Below are 24019 nucleotides of genomic sequence, written 5' to 3' on the forward strand. Positions count from 1 at the left end.
TTCTTCCTTACCTCACTCATTCATTCGCTCTACAAACTTTTACTGAATGCTTATTTTATGCCAGATCTCTCGAAATTTTAGGATCCGTAAGTTCGGGTCCCGACAATAAGCCCAAGGCTCTTAAACTACAATTCTAACGCCACCTCACAGGGCTGTCGAGACGGTGACGAGGTGTCAAACGCGAAAACACATACTGAACATATGCAGGTTGTCAAGCGCTTTTACAGAATTTCCTGCTTTAACTCCATATACAGATTCTCATTCCTCCCCTCTCAGCGTGTGGAAAGGCCGGTTCGGGGCCACCTAGTGCAGAGGTCCGAGGAGAGAGGAGGATGAGCTGAGGGCCGAAGGCCGCCTACTCCTTCACTTACCGCTTGCAGCAAAGCTCCTTGCTGCTGTCCAGCTCCGGGGCCCGACCCCGCCGCTCCCAACAGCAAGTCATGCCGCTGCCGCTTGACTGGAACCAGGGGTAACTCTGGGCCCTTTCGCTTCTGCTGTTCTATCATGGCGGCAGCCACTCTCCTCAGCACCGGCACTAGCCGCGCCGACACACACAGGGACCAAGCGATTGGTTCCTACTTAGTTCTTCCCCCGGAACTTCCGGCTTGGAGAAACCAATCGGTTTCCAAGGCTCCTACCTGCGCTCTTTCCGGATAGTCTCTTGTTATTGGGCGGCTCTTCCTGACGTCACTAGAGTACGGCTCCAGGATTGGCGGATGGAGCTGGAGTCTTGCCTAGGCGCGCTGTGTCTTGTGGGTGGAAGCGCGCTGAGAGGGTTTGGCTTTTCGCGCAGTGCAGTGGCTGGGCGACCTGGGGCTAACAGTGAGTAAGTATAAGGAAGATCGGGGGTGGCTGCGGGACTCTGGAGGTCGCACCTCGGTAGTAGGGTCTGAGTTTGGCTTTTTTCAGGTGAAGATGCAGGTTGAAAAGGGTGGGAGGCAGGCCCGAGTTTGGAGCCCTGGTAAGTAGCAGCCTCAATTCTCTTTCCAGGCAGGAGCAGAGCTTTGGGGTCTCTTGGCGGCAGGACCCAGATCCTGCGGTTTCCCGGGGGTCCTCGTTGGCTGACTTTTTCAACAAGGGACTAATTGTGTTCAGCCCTGGGAGAAAAGGCCTGTCTCCCTGCCTCCACCAGTGTTCATTCTGACTGAGGAGGCGACACTTCTTTCTGCCACTGACTATGCAGCTTTTTGTTATGGCCTGCTGTGTGCCTCTGAGAGAGAGAGATGAAGAAAGGGTTCACCTCCGACTTCTTGAGAGGCCAGTATTGTTTAGATATTTGAGACCCATATCTGTGAACTAGGCCTTCTCTTAATCATCCAACAGATATTTATTGTGCAAAGCACTGGGGATACAGTATGAACCAACATGATCCCTGACCTCAGAGAGTTTGAGTCTGGTGAGGAAAAGGAAGTGCTACCTAGGAGAGGTAGCTGTTGCTCTGAGTGCCTGAAATAAGCAGGAAGACTTCTCTGAGAAAAAGATGCTTAAGCTGGTATCTGAGGGAAGAATTCTAATTAGGTGAAGAAGGGAAGGCGGAACATTCCATACAGAACGGCATGTGTAGAGGCCCTATGGTAATGGGAACAAAATGACTAAAAGGCACGAACAGGCCAGAGTGGCTGGTACAAAGCGAATGAAGGCGAGTATGGCAAGATGAAGTGGAAGGTGGTTAGAAGGTCACACTTTATAGGAATTTGTAGTTTTGCTTTAAGACTGATGGGCAGTCATTGAGGGTTTTGCGGGTGGCTTGATCTCTGGGTTAGTGGTGTGAATAGATTGGAGGGGAGCCCTGGGAGATGCAGATAGACCACTTAGGGGGATATACAGTAGTCCTTTGAGAGATGTTGGCAAGGATATTCTAGAGATTTATAGAAGGTGAAGTGGGTAGAACCTGGATTCAGGGAGAGAAGAGAGGGGAATCAAAGATAACGCCTAGGTTTCTGGCTTCTACAGCTGAATAGATGGTGTTACCGTTTCCTGAGGTTGGGAGAGTGAGTTCACCAGAGAAATGTAGGATTTCCAGGCAGAGTTAAGAACCCATTTTGAGACTGGAGATCATAAATTTTTTTCTGGCAACACCAGGCTTTTTAGTCCAGGCATGGAGAAAGCATATCCAGGTATGGCAAGGTCTGTGGATTTGGCTCACACAACACACGTTCCAACTTCTAATGTACTGTATCTTACTGAAGAGGCTGGAAAGCTAAAAACTATTTGACTCTTGAAGCTGAGAATTGGATTTGGAACTGAGCTAAATGTAGAGAGAAGCAGAGTTCAAGGCATAATTTGCTGACAGTTAATGGCAGAGGCAATGAGTTTTTCCAGTCAACAGTTTGCTGGTTTGGTGACTTTATGCAGTGATAGCCATTAGTTTCTTGATCTGGGTGGCAAAGCTGGTGTGCTTTGTTGTAGGTTAGGAGTTGTTCCTGCAAGTTCTGTCAGAGCCTGCTTCTATCACCCTTCTAGTAATTTTGAAAGCCACATAATACCTGGCAGTAAATCTCTTCTTAACCTAGCTACAGTTGATTCTGTTGTCTGCAACTGTTCCCCAACAGAGTAGGGGTACTGTCAGATAGGTAAGCTATAAAAAGGTAAAGTTAAGGGTATTACTTGAATGATGGACTGGAATCTAAGATGGACAGGGAAGAAAGCGAAGAAAAAGGCGAGGGCTGATAGATGGGAAGAAAATAGAGGCCAGTACCTCAGGGTTCTTATGTGGTCAAACAACAGTAGTCTCTTCTTGGAGATACCCATTTATCCTTAAAGGCCTACTTAGTTGTCATCTCTGAACTTCCCTGCTTCTCTCAGGTCTTTTCTTTGTTCCTTGTTTGTTCATTATCTTGAACCTAGCCATTACTTTAGCACTGACCACGCTGTGTTATAAATAGTTTCATCATCATCCCTACCAGACTAGGAGATTTTAGAGGATAGGGACTGCGTTGAAAGGGTAGTTTAGTGGCATGTGTGCTTAGCCTTTGGAATTGCCTGAGATTTGTTTCTTTCTAGCTGTGTGGCTTTGGACAAGTTACTTCATTTCTGCAAAATGGAGATACCTATTTTGTAGAGTTTTTTTAAGAATTAAAATTAGGTTTGTAAAGTACCTAGCACAAGGCCTGGCATATAAGCATCAATAAATATTGTGCTGAGTTGATGAATTAACTAACAATTTAAAATAGGGTAACATCAAGTACTTCAGTATTTTCAGCAGCCAGTTATGAATTTCTATGTGCCTTATTCTGTGTTAGGCACTGGGGATTGGGGGCGGGAGGATATGGTGATGTGCAAGACAAGGGCATGCCGACAAGAATTTCACAATCTAGAAAGGGAGGAAAACATGTTCACAAAGAGGATGATAGGATTTGAATCCCATCTCTATCATTCATAGTTTTGTAATCTTGGGCAAGTTACGTAGCTTTTCTTGTGTCTTAGTTTCTTTATCTCTAAGATGGCAGTGATAATTGCCATCTCATAGGGTGGTCAAAAAGAGGATTAAATTGGTTAAGACAAGTAGAGCTCTTAGATTAATACATGGCAAATCGGAAACACTCAAATTTTAACTGTTGTTATTAGAGTACTTGGAAGGGACCTTAGGGATTATTGCCTGAAAGAACAGTGTGAGGCAGTAGAGTAAGTACTGGTCCTGGGTTTAGTAACAACTCTGGTAACTCAGCAGCCTTTTTCAAATCACTTGACTTCTGTTAGCCTCAATTTCAGTTAAAAAAAAAAAAGCTTAATAATATAATTCCCTTCAACTTTTACATTTTATGAGTCTACCTTTTGTGCTTTTCCTGGCTTTTTACTATTCTTCTTCCCTCCTTTTGACTACTTTCTTAAGGAAGAAACACCTGTATAAGATAGTGAACTTGAAAAGGAAGAAGCACGTGTCTAGGATAGTCATTTTAGAAATTTGGTGGGAAGGAGGAAGGTTAGGCCACCAATTTGGCATTTGAAAGTTTCCCATCTGCTGGCATATCCAACATGTGGGACTCAAATTCCTTCTCCTCCTGTATCTTTTAGACACTAGAACGCTTTCTGCCTTCTTTCTTTACCTCTGCTTGATTTATAGTAAGCTTTGTTCATTCATTCAAGAAGTCTTTGAGTACCCACTGTATATCAGGACCTCAAGATTAAATAAGAAATGGTCCTTGGTTTCATGTTTGAATGAATGAATCCAGACTCTGCTCATCCTAGCTTTCTCCATGAACGATGCCCTTCTGATTACTCTATATTGATTCCTCCAGTGGTGGGACCTAGTTAGTGTTAGAGCTGTACTCTACAAAATTTAAATGTGGACTATGCATTCTTTTTGAGGCAGTGTAGCATAATGGTTAAGAATGTAGGTTCTGGAATTATTCTGTCTTTGTTTATATCCCAGTGTTAGCTGATACTCCTCTGAATTCTTTTACTTAGGTTAAAGTTAACATCTCTTTAATTCCTTCGGGCTTCTAGTTAATTAGTGTTATAAAAAAACAACAAAAAGAAATCTAAATCAACGCAGACTTAAAAACAACAACAAAAATCTAGACCAGGTCAGTATGGTAACACATGAAATGACATTCCAAAGAAGCTGTAGAGTATCTCACTAATTTAATATTATTCTAAAAACTTCTTATTTCTTGTTGGAAGGGAGGACAGGCTGTGGTTTTTTTTTTTTTTTTCCAAATGCGTGCACTTTTTTTTTTTTTTTTAACTTTGAAACAATCACAAAATTATGGAGGTATAGTACAAATAACATTGAGAGTTAAGTTGTTGACCTGGGGCCCCATCACCCCTGAATGATTTAGTTTTTCCTACAAACAAGGACATTCTCCTACATAACCACAATATACTATTAAAATCAGAAAATTAACATTGCATTACTATCTCTAATCCTCCTCTCCACGTTTAGGCTCTGGATGTCCATTCTGGGCCACCCCAATGTGTGGACACCTTATCAGTTACCTTGCTCCTCCCCACACTGGATTGTTCGTCTTTGCAGATTTCCTCTACAGCCAGCTCTGACCTGGCTCTGGGCTACCATTTCTCTACTGTTCCCCCTCTCCCTGACACTTTCCTTGCTGTGCCCCTTGAGGGTAGAAAAACTGAGTCTTTGTTGCTTCCCGACATTGTACAATTGTTTAAAGTGCTCAAATGAAATGAAGCACTCAGGGAAGATTTTCTGCCTTGAGAACTATTGCAAGGCAACTCCTAATGGTGCAAGTAAATTGACAACGATGAAAGTGCACCATTTGGAGTGGTTCTTTCTGACTAGACTATATCTCAAAGTTTTGGTTTTTTTTTTTAACTTTTTTTAAAGAATCAAAGCTTTTTTTCCAACTGAAATCTTATACAGAAGCTTAATATATATATAAACTGGATCAAAGCAGAATATTCTGTCAAGCAGGCATTCCTCCAGTCACATCCACTTGCCCCCACCAGGGCCCACTCGAAGGCTGGAAGAGCAAGTAGGAATCAGCAATAATCAACCTCTGCCCAATTACTAAGGATAGGCTCCTACCCTCCCAATTGCTCTGGAGTGGTGCCTCCCTAACTCTTGTTTCTTTGGGGGCTCTACCCCTGCCACCATTTGAATGAAAGCCCCCGTTCTGGTTTGGTTGGCTGGCCTAGAGCCCTGCCTCTTTGGCTTTCTTCCTGAACCCTGTGGTGACCTATATATTTCAGAACTGACTTTTTAAAAATAAACTTGAATTAGCTGAGGAGCCTCTGAATAATTTCTACAGAACCCTAGGGCTTCACAGAACATAATTAGAAACTTTAAATGCCATCTTAAAAATGGCAACCCTCTGCTTTCCTGATATTGTGAACCTGTTACTGTTGTATTTTGAGGCATTCCCTCAAAGATGCATGCCAGTTTCCTTCTTGAAAAATCATATAGGGTTTTCCATGCTACAAGAGGAGGAAGCAGGAGAGTTTTAGACTCACCTGTTCATTCACTTATAACAACAGAAATCTGTAAGAAACAAGATCATTTTCACTTTTATTGCCCTTTTCATAGCCTTTGTTTGGAGAGGAACAGGTGGTAGAGTAGCTTGACTAAGATGTTTGAGTTCAATTTAGATGCCCCAGCTGCTGATCTTCTATAGATTTTCTACCCTACTAATGCTACAACAGTTGGCAGGATAATACAGGTCTCTTTGTAGAGCCATTAACCTCAGGTTAATAACCCCTGTTCTGGGGTGTGAGGTGAGGGGTGCCAGGCAAAGGGAAGGGAGGACAAGAAATGAGAAGAGGCAGAATCCATCCAGGTTTTGATACTTGCAAGTTTGCAGGTTGGGTTCACTGTATATTGGGTTTAACCTGTTTACTAGCCAATTCTTAAGAATTGACAAAGCTGCCTCCATTCTATCCATTGCTTTTAGTAAGGTAATAAAAACCAACTTTGGTGGCTTAAACAGAAAAGGGCAAGTTTACATATGAGAACACAGGTTGTCTCATGGAACTCAAGGATAGGGATGTTCCTGGGCGTTGGGATGATCCTAGAAGGAGGGTTTGGAAACGTGATAGGATTTTCTCTTATTTCTGTTTTTTTAGTGAGGACATCAAGTTAATCCATTGTAAGTCAGGAATACATTCCAAAAGTAGGACATGAAGTCATCATCTGAAATTGAGGGGGCTGAGCTGGGAGTTGAGGAGAGAAGAAATTATATGGCTATGAAATCCCAAGGAGACTAGAGTTTCAAGACTTACTAGTATCAAGTGAAACTAGGAGGTCATGAAAAAGAGCTGAGGACAGAGCCATTTATCTTTATAAAATTAAGATACCTTTTTTTTTTATATATCTAGCAGTGATTTATCCTGCAGAGTAAAGGGGCATGGTTAAGAGCTATTAGAGATTGCTAACTTTCTGTCTGTTTAAAACAAGGACATTAAACAAGCATATCTCTAAGGTCGCTTTCAACTCTAAAGCTCTAAGACTTGCTACTCCAGTGACATCAGTATCACCTGGGAACTTGTTAGAAATGCGGAATCTAGGGCACCGCCTCAGACCTATTGAATCATAGTCTGCACTTTAACATGATTCATATGCATAGAAAGGTAGAGAAGCATTGTTAAGAGTCTGAGTTTCAGAGTGGAAGGGGCTACTAGCCTATTAAAGTGTCAGACAGTGACTTTTCATTTCAGGATGACAGCCTATTAATTCATCTTTCCTGTTTCTCAGTGATCTATTGAAACCTGTTGCCGTCAAGTCAATTCCAACTCATGGTGACCCTATAGAACAGAGTAGAACTGCCCCATAGGGTTTCCAAGTAGCTGCTGGTGATTTGGACTGTTGACCTTTGGTTAGCAGCTGAACTCTTAACCACTGTGCCACCAGGGCTCCTTGAAATGACCAGGGATGTAATGAAAAAATCAGATAAGATCTACGGTACCGTAGGAAATGGGAGAAAGGTGCCATCAGTGGACCTAAATATTTGATGAACTCCTGAAAGGTATGAATGAGACGGGACTGGGTTGAAGAGAAAAATGAATCGGTACCGAAACCCCCAGGCTCAGTTTTAAGAGATTTGCAGCAAGAATATGGGACAGTCAGCTATAGGAGATGGAGGTTGTCTAAGGCTGAGTTTTCTAGAGAAGCAAAACCAGTGAAGTATATAAATACAAATATATAGAGAGACTTATATCAAGAAAATGGCTAATGTGATTGTAGAGGCTGCAATGTCCCAAGTCTGTGGGTCAGGATAGAGACTCCTCCTGATTCATGTAGCCACAGGGGCTGGCGAACTCAAGATCGGCAGATCAGACATCAGGGCTCTTGCTCACAGGCTGTGAAGATTGACAAACCCCAAGATTGGCAGGCAAGACTGCAGGTAAACTGCTAGCTCAAGGCCCAAGAACCAGAGGTCAGACAAACAGGAGCCAGCTGCAGGATCCAGAATGAGCAAAAGCCCACAAACCTTGCCAGAATATCCGCTTATATTCAATGCAGGCCACATGTCCAAGGACACCCCTTTCAACTGATTGGCTACTCACAGTAGATCCCATCATGGAGGTGATCACATCATATCAAATCTCCTTATGGAAGTGATCACAACATCATACGACTGTCAAACTACTGAGTATCATGGCCCAGCCAAGCTGACACACAACCTTAACCATCACAGAGGTAGAGATGGAGAGCAGCACTGAAAGGTTTTAGGAACTCAGAGGTGTTCATCCCCAAATTGGGATTTGTGGAAGAGTCCAAATCTGGGAGATCCTGCCTGTGAGAAGGGGAGTCAAAATTCAACTAATTTAAGTATAGGTGGTATAGCATAGCAGTTAATAGTGTTGCCTCTGGAGTCAGAATGACCTGGATTGAGCCATCTAGAATATAACTACTGGTCTCTACTCCTCAAGAGCAAGAGAGAAAGATGGAGACCAAAGTCTCAAGAAACTAGTCAACAGGGCTGATAACCTACACAAGCCATAGCCTCATCTACCCTGAGAACCAGAAGAACAACGGGGCCACAATGGATAGACCATGATTGAACAGAAGAACACGGAACAGAACTCAAATTCTTAAAAAGTCCAGACTTACTGGGCCAACTGAGACTAGAGGACTCTCTGAGACTGTCACCCTGAGCAACTGTTTAAACCTTGAACTGAAACCCAGAGGTCACCATTTAGCAAAGTAACATTGGCACACAAAATAAAGGAGTACCTGTGTGTTTTATTGTGTTTTCGGTGAAAGTTTACACAGCAAATTAGGTTCTCATTTGAGAATTTCTGTGAGTACAGTGCTCCATTGAAACACTCTGTGAAACCAAAAGGTCAACAATTACTCTAAAGCAAAGGTGATGTCATGGATTGAATTGTGTCCCCCTAAAATATGTGTCAACTTGGTTAGGCCCGATTCCCAGTATTGTGTGGTTGTCCATCATTTTGTGATTATAATTTTATGTTAGGATTAGAGTGGGATTGTAATACCACCCTTACCCAGGTCACATCCTGATCCAAAGTAAAAAGAGTTTCCCTGGGGTTTGGCCTGTACCAGCTTTTGTCTCTAAAGAGATAAAAAGGCAAAGAAAGCAAGGAGAGAGTAGGGAACCTCATACCACCAAGAAAGCAGAGCATGTCCTTTGGACCTGAGGTCCTGAGGTTCCTGTGCTGAGATGCACCCAGACCGAGGAAAAATGGATGACAAGGACCTTCCTCCAGAGCCAACAGAGAGTTTCCCTGAATTTGGACTTGTAACCTCCTAGGCTGTGAGAGAATAAATTTCTCTTTGTGAAAGCCATCCATTTGTGGTATTTTGGTTATAGCAGCACTAGATGACTAAGACAGACGAGAAGATAAAGGGGAAGAAACTAGAGTACTGAAAACAGAACAAGCAGAACACAATTAAAGAGAATGCTGACACATTGTGAAAAGTGTAACTAATGTCACTGAACAGTGTGTAGAAATTGTCCAATGAGAACCTAATTTGCTGTGTAAACTTTCAATGAAAACACAATAAAATATTACTTAAAAAAAAAAAAAAAGGCCTGGATAGAAATTCCAGTTCTTACCACTTACTAGCTGTGAAACTTTGTGCAAGCTATATAACTCCTCTGCTTTGATGCCATCATCTGTAAAATAGGATGAATAGATTTGTTGTGAGGTTTAAATGAGATAATTTGTGTTAATTTGCTGTTCTTTTTTTGAAGTCACTTCAGATTTAATACCTAGCACAGTGATTAAGGACATGTTATCAGGTGGGATCAGTCCCTGGAGAAGGACGTCATGCTTGGTAAAGTAGAAGGTCAGTGAAAAATAGGAAGACCCTCAATAAGATGGATTGATACAGTGGCTGTAACAGTGGGCTGAAGCATAACAACGATTATGAGGATGGCGCAGTGTTTTGTTCTGTTGTACATAGGGTTGCTATGAGTGGGAACCGACTCTATGGCACCCAACAACAACAACAGTAGTGGTTAAGAGCATGGACTCGAGTCAGCCACAGTTTGACTCCACTATTTGCTGGCTTTTTGACATAGTCCTAGTAATGTAACCTTTGGCAACTTTGGTTTTCTCATCTATGTAGTATGGTAATAATGGAACCTACATCGTTAGAATTTTTTTTTTTTTTAATTTTTATTGTGCTTTAAGCGAAAGATTATAATTGCTCTCCCCCTAATGAGCCAGTCCACCCCCTCCCTCCAACTCTCTTTATGTGTCCATTTTGGCAGCATCCAACCCCCTCTACCCTCTCATCTCCCCTCCAGGCAGGAGATGCCAACATAGTCTCAAGTGTCCACCTGATCCAAGAAGCTCACTCCTCACCAGCATCCCTCTCCAACCCATTGTCCAGTCCAATCCATGTCTGAAGAGTTGGCTTTGGGAATGGTTCCTGTCCTGGGCCAACAGAAGGTCTGGGGGCCATGACCACCAGGGTCCTTTTAGTCTCAGTCAGACCATTAAGTCTGGTCTTTTTATGAGAATTTGGAGTCTGCAACCTGCTGCTGTCCTGCTCCTTCAGGGGTTCTTTGTTGTGTTCCCTGTCAGGGCAGTCATCGGTTGTAGCCAGGCACCATCTAGCTCTTCTGGTCTCAGGCTGATGTCTTGGGTTTATGTGGCCCTTTCTGTCTCTCGGCCTCGTAATTATCTTGTGTTCTTGGTGTTCTTCATTCAACTTAGGTCCAGGTGGGTTGAGACCAATTGATGTAATTTAGATGGCTGCTTGCTAACGTTTAAGACCCCAGATGCCACTGTTCAAAGTGGGATGCAGAATGTTTTCTTAATAGATTTTGTTATGCCAATTGACTTAGAAGTCCCCTGAAACCATGGTTGCCAAACCCCTGCCCCTGCTACGCTGGCCTTCGAAGTGTTCAGTTTATTCAGGAAACTTCTTTGCTTTCGATTTAGTCCAGTTGTGCTGACCTCGTCTGTATTGTGTGTTGTCTTTCCTGTCACCTATCTTTAGAATTTTGAGGATTAAATGAGATATCGCACATGCCTGGGCCCAGTAAGCAGCCCTGGTGGTGCAGTGGTTAAGAACTTGGCTAGTAACCAAAAGATCGGCAGTTTGAATCCACCTGCCACTGCTTCGAAACCCTGTGGGGCAGCTCTACTCTGTCCCATCGCGTCGCCATGAGTTTAAATCAACTCGATGGCAACAGGTTTAGTTTTGGGTTTGGACATAGTAAATGGTTGATGATTGTTAGTTATTATTACTATTATCGTTCTTTTTTTTTTTTTTTTTTTTGAGATTTGTTCTACCACTCTCTACCACACACACACCAGACACCTTCCCTTGGCCCAAAAAAAAAAAAGGCAACAAAAGCAATAAAAAATATCAGTAAACTAAGGGCTTGGGTAAATAACAAACTGAAAAGAAATTAGATAATAGATCCTACAATTAGAGTCAATAGTAAGACTGAGATTTGGATAAAAGTACATGGTGTTAAATCTAAAGGTATTATTCTGTAGACTGGCTGTAGATTCTCTGCTCATTCATTTCTTGTTTAATGCACATATCTCTCTAATTGTTGTCTGTCTTATTTCTTTGTGACAGGACACTTGAATTATTAGCCTTAGGAAATGAGAAATGGAGGAGCCATAGAACATTAAGGATGAATTCAGGAAGGCCCGAGACCATGGAAAACTTGCCTGCTCTCTACACTATTTTCCAAGGGGAGGTATGTTGTTTTGTACTTTGAACCTACCATTTATATTAACACAGATTTAGGGTGAAAAGCAGCTGCATTTGGAGCTCCTGTCCACGGGAGAATATCTTGAGCGTTTGAGGCCGAACAGGAAGGGCTAGTGCAACATCTGGCTATCACACATACCTCCTCCAAGCTCTGGACTCTAACTGTACACTTGACATTTTCATTTGAATATCTCTTAGCATCTCAAATTTATGTTTTAAATTAAATTCTTGATTTTTTTCTTAACAAACCTGTTCCCCTTCTAGTCTTTTTCTGTCTCAGCAAGTGGAGCCACTATCCATTCAGGTGCCCAAGCTAGAAATCTGGACATCATCTCGTATGATGGGAGAAATCTTGTTTTCCCCACTCGATTTGATCTTGATTTTCCTTCCCTCTCCAGTCTGTCAGTAACCCTATCATTTTTACCTCCTAAGTATAACTCTGGTTTGTATATTTCTCTACTCCCTTGATACCCCATTAGTTCAAGGTCTCCATTTCTTAACTGGCCTACTACAGTGCCCTACCGCCTGTGTCTTTTATAGCCCCTTTCCTACCTGTTCTTCATAGTTTAACCAGGATAACATTTTAAAAACACAGATTGGACCATGCGGCTTCTACTCACAGCTTCAGATGCTTCTTATTGTACTTGAATGGATCCAATCTTATTTTCATGGCCCTTCCATGACTTGGCCTCTGCCTCCTCTGACAGTGTTGACTTGTTCTGCTCTGCTCATACTCCAGCCACACTGGCCTTCTAACAGCTCAGAACATTCTAAGTTTGCTTCCTCCATCTTTTAGATCTCAGCCCTAATATTATCTCCTCAGAGGCCTTTTTTTTCCACCCTACATAAATAGGTCCACCCTGTTTTTATTTATGTACTTATTTAATGTCTGCCTTCCTCCCAGAACTGTTAAGTTCCACCAGGGCGGAGCTGTGTGTGTTTTGTTCACTACTATATATCTCAAGCACAGGTAGGTGGGTAGAAAATAGTAGGTGCTGAATACTTTTTTTTTTTTAATTAACTCTTATTGAGCTTCAAGTGAACGTTTACAAATCAAGCCAGTCTGTCACATGTAAGTTTATATACATCTTACTCCGTACTCCCACTTGCTCTCCCCATAATGAGTCAGCCCTTCCAGTCTCTCCTTTCGTGACAATTTTGCCAGCTTCCAACTCTCTCTATCCTCCCATCCCCCCTCCAGACAGGAGATGCCAACACAGTCTCAAGTGTCCACCTGATATTATTAGCTCACTCTTCTTCAGCATCTCTCTCCTACCCACTGTCCAGTCCCTTTCATGTCTGATGAGTTGTCTTCGGGAATGGTTCCTGTCCTGTGCCAACAGAAGGTTTGGGGACCATGCCCGCCGGGATTCCTCTAGTCACAGTCAGACCATTAAGTATGGTATTTTTATGAGAATTTGGGGTCTGCATCCCACTGATCTCCTGCTCCCTCAGGGGTTCTCTGTTGTGCTCCCTGTCAGGGCAGTCATCGGTTGTGGCCGGGCACCAACTAGTTCTTCTGGTCTCAGGATGATGTAGGTCTCTGGTTCATGTGGCCCTTTCTGTCTCTTGGGCTCTTAGTTGTCGTGTGACCTTGGTGTTCTTCATTCTCCTTTGCTCCAGGTGGGTTGAGAACAATTGATGCATCTTAGATGGCTGCTTGTTAGCATTTAAGACCCCAGACGTCACATTTCAAAGTGGGATGCAGAATGTTTTCATAACAGAATTATTTGGCCAGTTGACTTAGAAGTCCCCTTAGAGCACGGTTCCCAAACCCCCGCCCTTGCTCCGCTGACCTTTGAAGCATTCATTTTATCCCGGAAACTTCTTTGCTTTTGGTCCAGTCCAATTGGGCTGACTTTCCATGTATTGACTGTTGTCCTTCCCTTCACCTAAAGCAGTTCTTATTTACTAATTAACCAGTAAAAAACCCTCTCCCTCCCTCCCTCCCTCCCCTCCTCGTAACCACAAAAGTATGTGTTCTTCTCAGTTTATACTATTTCTCAAGATCTTATAATAGTGGTCTTATTCAATATTTGTCCTTTCGCCTCTGACTGATTTCACTGAGCATAATGCCTTCCAGGTTCCTCCATGTTATGAAATGTTTCACAGATTCCTCACTGTTCTTTATCGATGCGTAGTATTCCATTGTGTGAATATACCATAGTTTATTTACCCATTCATCTGTTGATGGACACCTTGGTTGCTTCCAGCTTTTTGCTATTGTAAACAGTGCTGCAATAAACATGGGTGTGCATATATCTGTTTGTGTGAAGGCTCTTGTTTCTCTAGGGTATATTCCGAGGAGTGGGATTTCTGGGTTGTATGGTAGTTCTATTTCTAACTGTTTAAGATAATGCCAGATAGATTTCCAAAGTGGTTGTACCATTTTACATTCCCACCAGCAGTGTATAAGAGTTCCAATCTCTCCACAGCCTCTCCAACATTTATTATTTTGTGTTTTTTTGGATTAATGCCAGCCTTGTTGGAGTGAGATGGAATCTCATCGTAGTTTTAATTTGCATTTCTCTAATGGCTAATGAACCAGAACATTTTCTCATGTGTCTGTTAGCTGCCTGAATATCTTCTTTAGTGAAGTGTGTGTTCATTTCCTTTGCCCACTTCTTGACTGGGTTGTTTGTCTTTTTGTGGTTGAGTTTTGACAGAATCATGTAGATTTTAGAGATCAGGCGCTGGTCTGAGATGTCATAGCTGAAAATTCTTTCCCAGTCTGTAGGTGGTCTTTTTACTCTTTTGGTGAAGTCTTTAGATGAGCATAGGTGTTTGATTTTTAGGAGCTCCCAGTTATCTGGTTTCTCTTTGTCATTTTTGGTAGTGTTTTGTATTCTGTTTATGCCTTGTATTAGGGCTCCTAGGGTTGTCCCAATTTTTTCTTCCATGATCTTTATCGTTTTAGTCTTTATGTTTAGGTCTTCGATCCACTTGGAGTTAGTTTTTGTGCTTGGTGTGAGGTATGGGTCCTGTTTCATTTTTTTGCAAATGAATATCCAATTATGCCAGCACCATTTGTTAAAAAGACTATCTTTTCCCCAATTAAGTGACACTGGGCCTTTGTCAAATATCAGCTGCTCATATGTGTTTGGATTTATATCTGGGTTCTCAATTCTGTTCCACTGGTCTATGTGCCTGTTGTTGTACCAGTACCAGGCTGTTTTGACTACTGTGGCTGTATAATAGGTTCTGAAATCAGGTAGAGTGAGGCCTCCCACTTTCTTCTTCTTTTTCAGTAATGCTTTGCTTATCCGAGGCTTCTTTCCCTTCCATATGTGCCGGGGGCCAGCCTCGGCAATGAACAGGGTTACCAGAGGAGGGGTAGAGTTCGGCGAAAAAGAAGAATGAGCGGTAGTGTGTCTTATATTTTCATTTTGCAGATGAAGAAGGCTCTGCTCTTTATTTTTTACATGGTCTTTTATATCATAAGTTTACAAAAGCATAACATCGCATGATCAATAAAGGGGCAGTACAAGATATAATCATAAACATCATTTCCCAGAGACATAATTTTCCAAGTGACACCTAGTACAGTTCTGCGTGCGCACACAAATACAATGAGTTTTTGTTTAGTTGATTTAGAGTAACAATTGACTTCATACTGCTTTACACTTATGCTTAATCTTGCAATACCTTCCACAGTTTTTATAACAATTAATCTTTTTGCAAAATCATTGTTACATAGGCTTTGTCCATCTTGTCCAGGGTGGTCAAGTTCTTGAAGTCCAGCCACTTTGGGTTACATCATATTGTCCACGATTATGCCAAGGACAATTAGCCCAATCTCTATACCCAAAGACCAGTCAAGCGCAGCAGTGAGAGGGGTAGACGAGAAGGTTGACCTGTAATTGGCTGAGAAATTGGCTGAGAGAACTCACTGCCTTTTGTTTTTCCACTTTTATGGGATCATGTGTGGGTGGTGGTTTAATCACAAAAGGGCCTCGGTAAATACCAGGATTCCACCATCCTGTTTTAGTTTTCCATAGTCGAGCTATTTGTTTTCCCCCTAAGACAGCTTCATGTTGATCCTCAGGTAATACACGGGCTGTCCCTGCCCGGGATTTTACCAGGGGATTATGAGTAGGACGCCCCCCTCCAAAGGTCCCTAAATCTATAATGGAATTTTATGCTTATACATTCTGCTATACACAGGCTGAAAATGAAACAGAAACAGAACACAGATGACAGAGATATTCCTGACTTTTCAGGAATTCTTCGATGTTTATGCTGGGGGCAGTGGGTGCAGAGGGGCCGCCCTTGCAGCCTGGCTCCTCCTGACTTTTCAGGGATTCTTTGATGTTTATGCTGGGGGCAGTGGGTGCAGAGGGGCCGCCCTTGCAGCCTGGCTCCCAGCATCTCCCCCTTTTTTATTTTTTAATTTCGCTAGATGAAGATCTGAAGCCACCTTTTGGATAGCTTGATTTAAGATTCGGAAGATGACTGGAAGAAAGAACAACAAAATCAAGAATAAACATAAAGAAATACCCGTGTTTAACAGAATGTTTTTAAGACTATGCTTTTGAATAAAGGAATTTAAGGAATCAATAAATTGTTTGGCTATTTGAGAAGAGGAAAAATCTTTTTCTGCTTTTGTAATATCTTGTATTTCCATATGTAATTTGTCAATATTAAAACTCAAATCGGAATGATTCCATATGCCCTGGATATGATTTTTGATTTTTTCCCAATTATGTATGTATGGTAGTATTTACAGGCAGTGGAGTAACACAAATCCATTTGAAACTTACATGGCATCTCAAAGTAAGTCGCACTTTGAGATTAGTGATTTCTTGTCCTATATATAGAATTGCTTCTTCAAGGGCATTAATTTCTTGTTGTAATTTTCTATCAATGGCTTCTTGTGTGGCTAAGGCTAAAGTAATATTTTTACTTAAATTATCTACATAGTTTGCCGTATGAATCTGTTGTGTTAACGCCATAGCAGAAAGTGAAAGAGAAGTTGCTAAAGCTATGAGAGCGGAAATTCCCAGTATTAAAGCTGCTACAAACCGTTTGGCTCGAGATAAAATAGCAGAAGCTTGTTTTAAGGCTTCTAGGCCTGAATCATCATACCAATCTTCTTGTAAATGTACAGGAATCATAATATATTTTGGCTGTTGTAAAATCATCATACTTTCGACAGGAATTGCAGGGTTTATACAACTGGTCAGTATACAATCTTCACAAGAACTAACATAATGTGTTTTCTTGTTTTCTATAACAATACTAGAGTGATTGTTGCGGCTAATTAATAACACATATGGAGCAGGTACACAAGCTTGAATATCAAAACTGTCATTATTAAAAGGACGGGACAAAGTGACATTGCCGGCAGCAGTTGCCAGTCTCCACAAAGATGGATGTATGTTACCCGTGAAGGTAGAAAGAATAGGGGGAACCCATCCATTTATATGCCAACGATTAACTTTTTGTGGGAGAGGGACTAAGGTATCTTGCCAATTAAAATGATATCGAGTTGATTGTAAAAATAGACGATAATCATCTTCAGGATTTAAAATACTACAATCAATAAGACGTGCAGACATTTCAGGCAAAGCATATACAACTTGTGAATTATACATACAATTTCTCCAAATAGGAAATCCTTTTGAAGGGTCAATCATAGCCCAATCTTGATTGCTCTTAGAATCCTCAGGAGGCGACTTATCACAGGTAGGAAAAAGAGGAGTGTGTACTTTTGGGATACCTTTAAGAAAGTCAGTTTTTTCTGGAAGGATGAGGCGTAGAGCCCATAATAATCTGTAAGGCTGTTGGTTTTGATTTCCATTAGGTGAATCAGTAATCATTGATTTGAAGCCAAAAGGAATACAGCCAGGGATAGTTTTTTGCAAATTTCTTAATTGAATACAAATAGGAGGATTATCTGATATACCAGAATAGGAATAATTAGAATTAAAGCCTTGAGGGTTCCAAAATATGGTTTCGCCCCCCAGTAATGCAGAATTATTAGTAAATACAGAGGGGGAAGGATCTTCCCAGGTGACGGGGTGAAATATAGGAGGTTTTGGGACATAAGCCCAATGCATATCAGCCGTAACAACACATACCTGACAGGAAATGATAGCGAGCATTGCCACAAAAAGAGTACCCGCATTTACGGGAATATATTGATCCACGGTTAAGGTGTGAGCCAGATGAGTAAGTTTTTTTGAGTTGGCCCCAAGTTGGGGGCTCAGCCGCAATGGTTCGATGGGTTCTTGAATAGGGAGTATGTCTCCGGCTTCTCCACCGCACTTTGTCTCGAGATGAAGAGTTGTTGAGGTTTGTAGAGGGTTGTATAAAGTCAGTGAGAGGGAGTGGAGTAGAAGATGAAGAGGAGGAACTAGAGACAGGCGAAGGTGGGGGTGTAGATGGAGCATTTTCAAGAGACAGATTTCTCAGAAGAGTCGTGAGAGGTGTTAGGTTTGTAAGCAGAGAGGGAGAAAGTGTTGGAGGATTTTTGGTGGTTTTTGGGTCTTGCATGTCTGATGAGTCTGTCGGGTATCCACAAAGGGGAAGTTTTGTCCTGTAGGAAAACACAAGCATAGCCTCTTCCACAAGAGATTAATGGGTCAGGTCTTTTCCATTTTCCATAACAAGAAACTACCCCCTGGTAAGCAGGTTTTTGCCAGCTGATACCAATCATAAGGAGTCATCCAGCTGGTTGACAGAATATCTATTAACGACAATGTGTATGGAGACAGGGGTCCATATTCTTTGCAGGCATTTTTAACCTCCTTGAGGAATTTATAAGAAAGAGGAGTCCATTCTGCATCCTCATCAAATTCCTCGCTATAATGTACTGGAAAGCACAAAGGGAGGGTAACGTCTCCCTCAGACAAGCCTTGTTTTAAGGATGCTTTGATTTTTGATTTTCCTGCCAGAGAAGGAGGTGGGGGAGGTAAAGGTACTCTATTTCGAGGAGTAAAGGTCAATGATTTAACCTCATACTTTGGAGGCTGTGACTCAATTTGCAACTTTCGTAAAGGAAGAACAATATCCTCATCTTGATGATATCTAGCAGCCTCCTCCTCTAGATCGACTTGCTCCTCCGGGCTCAGAGTGTCATTTGTGATTGGATTAGATAGACCAACAAAGGGTGGGGCTGAAGGGGTAGACGCTACAGAAGGATGTTTCTGAAGCAGAGGTGTTTCTTCCTCCTCTAAAGTGGGGTCAGAGTCAGGATTGTCTAGTACTTGGAATGCTTTAACAGAATCGGGAGTTGGGTCAAGAGTATCTCTGATAAGCATCCATAATGCAAAAGCATCAACAGGCACCCCCTCAGGACCACATCTAGTATAATATTTTTGTAGCTGTTCTCCCACAGCTTTCCATATGTCCAAATTAACTGAGCCTCCCTCTGGGAACCAGGGGCATTGTTCCTGAACAAAATGTAAAAACCGAGCTACTTGGCTTCTAGTCACTGCGGTTCCCCTTTTTTTGAGCATACACGTGATGATATCAATAAACAGTTTCCTTTCTGCAGAGGATGTTTGTCCCATAGTGTTTTTCTAGTATTCTCTTGCTTATACAGGGGTCTAACAACTTCTCATATGTTTTGCCTATCTTTCCTTTCCTATCCCTGTCCTCTCTAACGACGGGGTGGCTAAAGGGAGCTTTTCTCCTTTCTTATTTAGCTCTAGGCAACAGCCCTATCTACCCCGAGACGACAATGCTTACCTTCAGGTCCCTGTTCGGGCGCCAGTTGCCGGGGGCCAGCCTCAGCAATGAACAGGGTTACCAGAGGAGGGGTAGAGTTCGGCGAAAAAAAGAATGAGAGGTAGTGTGTCTTATATTTTCATTTTGCAGATGAAGAAGGCTCTGCTCTTTATTTTTTACATGGTCTTTTATATCATAAGTTTACAAAAGCATAACATCGCATGATCAATAAAGGGGCAGTACAAGATATAATCATAAACATCATTTCCCAGAGACATAATTTTCCAAGTGACACCTAGTACAGTTCTGCGTGCGCACACAAATACAATGAGTTTTTGTTTAGTTGATTTAGAGTAACAATTGACTTCATACTGCTTTACACTTATGCTTAATCTTGCAATACCTTCCACAGTTTTTATAACAATTAATCTTTTTGCAAAATCATTGTTACATAGGCTTTGTCCATCTTGTCCAGGGTGGTCAAGTTCTTGAAGTCCAGCCACTTTGGGTTACATCATATTGTCCACGATTATGCCAAGGACAATTAGCCCAATCTCTATACCCAAAGACCAGTCAAGCGCAGCAGTGAGAGGGGTAGACGAGAAGGTTGACCTGTAATTGGCTGAGAAATTGGCTGAGAGAACTCACTGCCTTTTGTTTTTCCACTTTTATGGGATCATGTGTGGGTGGTGGTTTAATCACAAAAGGGCCTCGGTAAATACCAGGATTCCACCATCCTGTTTTAGTTTTCCATAGTCGAGCTATTTGTTTTCCCCCTAAGACAGCTTCATGTTGATCCTCAGGTAATACACGGGCTGTCCCTGCCCGGGATTTTACCAGGGGATTATGAGTAGGACGCCCCCCTCCAAAGGTCCCTAAATCTATAATGGAATTTTATGCTTATACATTCTGCTATACACAGGCTGAAAATGAAACAGAAACAGAACACAGATGACAGAGATATTCCTGACTTTTCAGGAATTCTTCGATGTTTATGCTGGGGGCAGTGGGTGCAGAGGGGCCGCCCTTGCAGCCTGGCTCCTCCTGACTTTTCAGGGATTCTTTGATGTTTATGCTGGGGGCAGTGGGTGCAGAGGGGCCGCCCTTGCAGCCTGGCTCCCAGCACATATGAAATTGGTGATTTGTTTCTCTATCACCTTAAAAAATGACATTGGAATTTGGATCGGAAGTGCATTGTATGTATAGATGGCTTTTGGTAGAATAGACATTTTTACTATGTTAAGTCTTCCTATCCATGAGCAAGGTATGTTTTTCCACTTAAGTAGGTCGTTTTTAATTTCTTGTAGTAGAGCTTTGTAGTTTTCTTTGTATAGGTCTTTTACACCCTTGGTAAGATTTATTCCTAAGTATTTTATCTTTTGGGGGGCTACTGTGAATGGTATTGATTTGGTTATTTCCTCTTCGATGTTCTTTTTGTTGATGTAGAGGAATCCAAGTGATTTTTGTATGTTTATCTTATAGCCTGAGACTCTGCCAAACTCTTCTATTAGTTTCAGTAGTTTTCTGGAGGATTCCTTAGGGTTTTCTGTGTATAAGATCATGTCATCTGCAAATAGAGATAATTTTACTTCCTCCTTGCCAATCCGGATGCCTTTTTTTTCTTTGTCTAGCCTAATTGCCCTGGCTAGGACTTCTAGCACGATGTTGAATAAGAGCCGTGATAAAGGGCATCCTTGTCTGGTTCCTGTTCTCAAGGGAAATGCTTTCAGGTTCTCTCCATTTAGAATGATGTTTGCTGTTGGCTTTGCATAGATGCCCTTTATTATGTTGAGGAATTTTCCTTCAATTCCTACTTTGGTGAGAGTTTTTATCATAAAAGGGTGTTGGACTTTGTCAAATGCTTTTTCTGCATCAATTGATAAGATCATGTGGTTTTTGTCTTTTGTTTTATTTATATGGTGGATTACATTAATGGTTTTTCTGATATTAAACCAGCCTTGCATACCTGGTATAAATCCCACTTGATCGTGGTGAATTATTTTTTTGATATGTTGTTGAATTCTATTGGCTAGAATTTTGTTGAGGATTTTTGCATCTATGTTCATGAGGGATATAGGTCTGTGATTTTCTTTTTTTGTAATGTCTTTACCTGGTTTTGATATCAGGGAGATGGTGGCTTCATAGAATGAGTTGGGTAGTATTCCGTCATTTTCTATGCTTTGAAATACCTTTAGTAGTAGTGGTGTTAACTCTTCTCTGAAAGTTTGGTAGAACTCTGCAGTGAAGCCGTCCGGGCCAGGGTTTTTTTTGTTGGGAGTTTTTTGATTACTGTTTCAATCTCTTTTTTCATTATGCGTCTATTTAGTTGTTCTACTTCTGAATGTTCTAGTTTAGGTAGGTAGTGTTTTTCCAGGAATTCATCCATTTCTTCTAGGTTTGCAAATTTGTTAGAGTATAATTTTTCGTAATAATCTGATATGATTCTTTTAATTTCATTTGGTTCTGTTGTGATGTGGTCCTTCTCATTTCTTATTCGGGTTATTTGTTTCCTTTCCTGTATTTCTTTAGTCAGTCTAGCCAATGGTTTATCAATTTTGTTAATTTTTTCAAAGAACCAGCTTTTGGCTTTGTTAATTCTTTCAATTGTTTTTCTGTTCTCTAATTCATTTAGTTCAGCTCTAATTTTTATTATTTGTTTTCTTCTGGAGCCTGATGGATTCTTTTGTTGCTCACTTTCTATTTGTTCAAGTTGTAGGGACAGTTCTCTGATTTTGGCTCTTTCTTCTTTTTGTATGTGTGCATTTATCGATATAAATTGGCCTCTGAGCACTGCTTTTGCTGTGTCCCAGAGGTTTTGATAGGAAGTATTTTCATTCTCGTTGCATTCTATGAATTTCCTTATTCGCTCCTTGATGTCTTCTATAACCCAGTTTTTTTTCAGGAGGGTATTGTTCAGTTTCCAAGTATTTGATTTCTTTTCCCTAGTTTTTCTGTTATTGATTTCTAGTTTTATTGCCTTGTGGTCTGAGAAGATGCTTTGTAATATTTCGATGTTTTGGATTCTGCAAAGATTTATTTTATGACCTAATATGTGGTCTATTCTAGAGAATGTCCCATGTGCACTAGAAAAAAAAGTATGCTTTGCAGCAGTTGGGTAGAGAGTTCTGTAGAAGTCAATGAGGTCAAGTTGGTTGACTGTATAAATTAGGTTTTCTGTGTCTCTATTGAGCTTCTTACTGGATGTCCTTTCCTTCTCCGAAAGTGGTGTGTTGAAGTCTCCTACTATAATTGTGGAGGTGTCTATCTCACTTTTCAATTCTGTTAAAATTTGATTTATGTATCTTGCAGCCCTGTCATTGGGTGCATAAATGTTTAATATGGTTATGTCTTCCTGATCAATTGTCCCTTTTGTCATTATGTAGTGTCCTTCTTTATCCTTTGTGGTGGATTTAAGTCTGAAGTCTATTTTGTCAGAAATTAATATTGCTACTCCTTTTTTGCTTATTGTTTGCTTGATATATTTTTTTCCATCCTTTGAGTTTCAGTTTGTTTGTGTCTCTAAGTCTAAGGTGTGTCTCTTGTAGGCAGCATATAGACGGATCGTGTTTCCTTATCCAGTCCGAGACTCTCTGTCTCTTTATTGGTGCATTTAGTCCATTTACATTCAGCGTAATTATAGATAAATAAGTGTTTAGTGTTGTCATCTTGATGCCTTTTTATGTGTGTTGTTGACAATTCCATTTTTCCACATACTTTTTTGTGCTGAGACATTTTTCTTAGTAAATTGTGAGATCCTCATTTTCGTAGTGTTTGACTTTGTTTGTTGAGTCGTTACGTTTTTCTTGGCTTTTATCTTGAGTTATGGAGTTGTTATACCTCTTTGTGGTTACCTTATTATCTATCCCTATTTTTCTAAGTAAAAACCTAACTTGTATTGTTCTATGTCGCCTTATATCACTCTCCATATGGCAATTCTATGCCTCCTGTATTTAGTCCCTCTTTTTGATTATTGTGATCTTTTATATACTGACTTCAGTGATTCCCTGTTATGAGCCTTTTTTTTTTTTTTTAATCTTAATTTGTTTTTGTGATTTCCCTATTTGAGTTGATATCAGGATGTTCTGTTTTGTGACCTTGTGTTGCGCTGGTATCTGATGTTATTGATTTTCTGACCAAACAATATCCTTTAGTATTTCTTGTAGCTTTGGTTTGGTTTTTGCAAATTCTCTAAACTTGTGTTTATCTGTAAATCTCTTAATTTCGCCTTCATATTTCAGAGAGAGTTTTGCTGGATATATGATCCTTGGCTGGCAGTTTTTCTCCTTCAGTGCTCTGTGTATGTCGTCCCATTCCCTTCTTGCCTGCATGGTTTCTGCTGAGTAGTCTGAACTTATTCTTATTGATTCTCTCTTGAAGGAAACCTTTCTTTTCTCCCTGGCTGGTTTTGAAATTTTCTGTTTATCTTTGGTTTTGGCGAGTCTGATGATAATATGTCTTGGTGTTTTTCTTTTTGGATCAATCTTAAATGGGGTTCGATGAGCATCTTGAATAGACATCCTTTCGTCTTTCATGATGTCAGGGAAGTTTTGTGTCAGGATTTCTTCAACTATTTTCTCTGTGTTTTCTGTCCTCCCTCCCTGTTCTGGGACTCCAATCACACGCAAGTTATCCTTCTTAATAGAGTCCCACATGATTCTTAGGGTTTCTTCATTTTTTTTAATTCTTTTATCTGATTTTTTTTCAGCTATGTTGGTGTTAATTCCCTGGTCCTCCAGATGT

At 41.1% G+C, this 24019-nt stretch overlaps 2 protein-coding genes and 1 long non-coding RNA gene across 9 annotated transcripts in view; 1 reads left to right on the forward strand and 2 right to left on the reverse strand.

The window, feature by feature from the left end:
• Nucleotides 1–544, reverse strand: part of SNRNP40 (small nuclear ribonucleoprotein U5 subunit 40) — a 43940-nt gene extending 43396 nt beyond the window's left edge. The window contains exon 1 of the mRNA XM_003415449.4: nt 372–544. Coding sequence (XP_003415497.1) covers nt 372–506 — 135 coding nt within the window. The 5' untranslated portion in view covers nt 507–544. The remainder of the gene's footprint in view (nt 1–371) is intronic.
• Nucleotides 545–720: 176 nt separating this feature from the next.
• The window catches only part of ZCCHC17 (zinc finger CCHC-type containing 17), a 98516-nt gene continuing 75217 nt past the window's right edge, over nt 721–24019 (forward strand). For 3 of the 7 annotated variants that reach the window (XR_002787053.2, XM_023554463.2, XM_023554464.2), the window contains exons 1-2: nt 721–826; nt 11471–11594. Coding sequence is in view for 4 of the 7 variants with exons in the window: in XM_023554463.2 (XP_023410231.1) it covers nt 11529–11594 (66 nt within the window). In the remaining 3 variants the exon portion in view is untranslated. Of the gene's footprint in view, nt 827–11470; nt 11595–24019 lie in introns of those variants that run through there. The other 4 variants (XM_003415450.4, XM_023554465.2, XM_023554467.2 and 1 more) reach the window with 4 other exon arrangements.
• LOC135230716 (uncharacterized) lies at nt 15404–19832 on the reverse strand. The gene is made up of 3 exons (XR_010321358.1): nt 19301–19832; nt 17689–18146; nt 15404–16060 (listed from the first exon to the last, which is right to left on the reverse strand). It is a non-coding gene; the product is annotated as an uncharacterized LOC135230716 (long non-coding RNA).

This window comes from Loxodonta africana, chromosome 3 (genome assembly GCF_030014295.1).
Source record: "Loxodonta africana isolate mLoxAfr1 chromosome 3, mLoxAfr1.hap2, whole genome shotgun sequence".
Taxonomy (NCBI): Eukaryota; Metazoa; Chordata; class Mammalia; order Proboscidea; family Elephantidae; genus Loxodonta; species Loxodonta africana.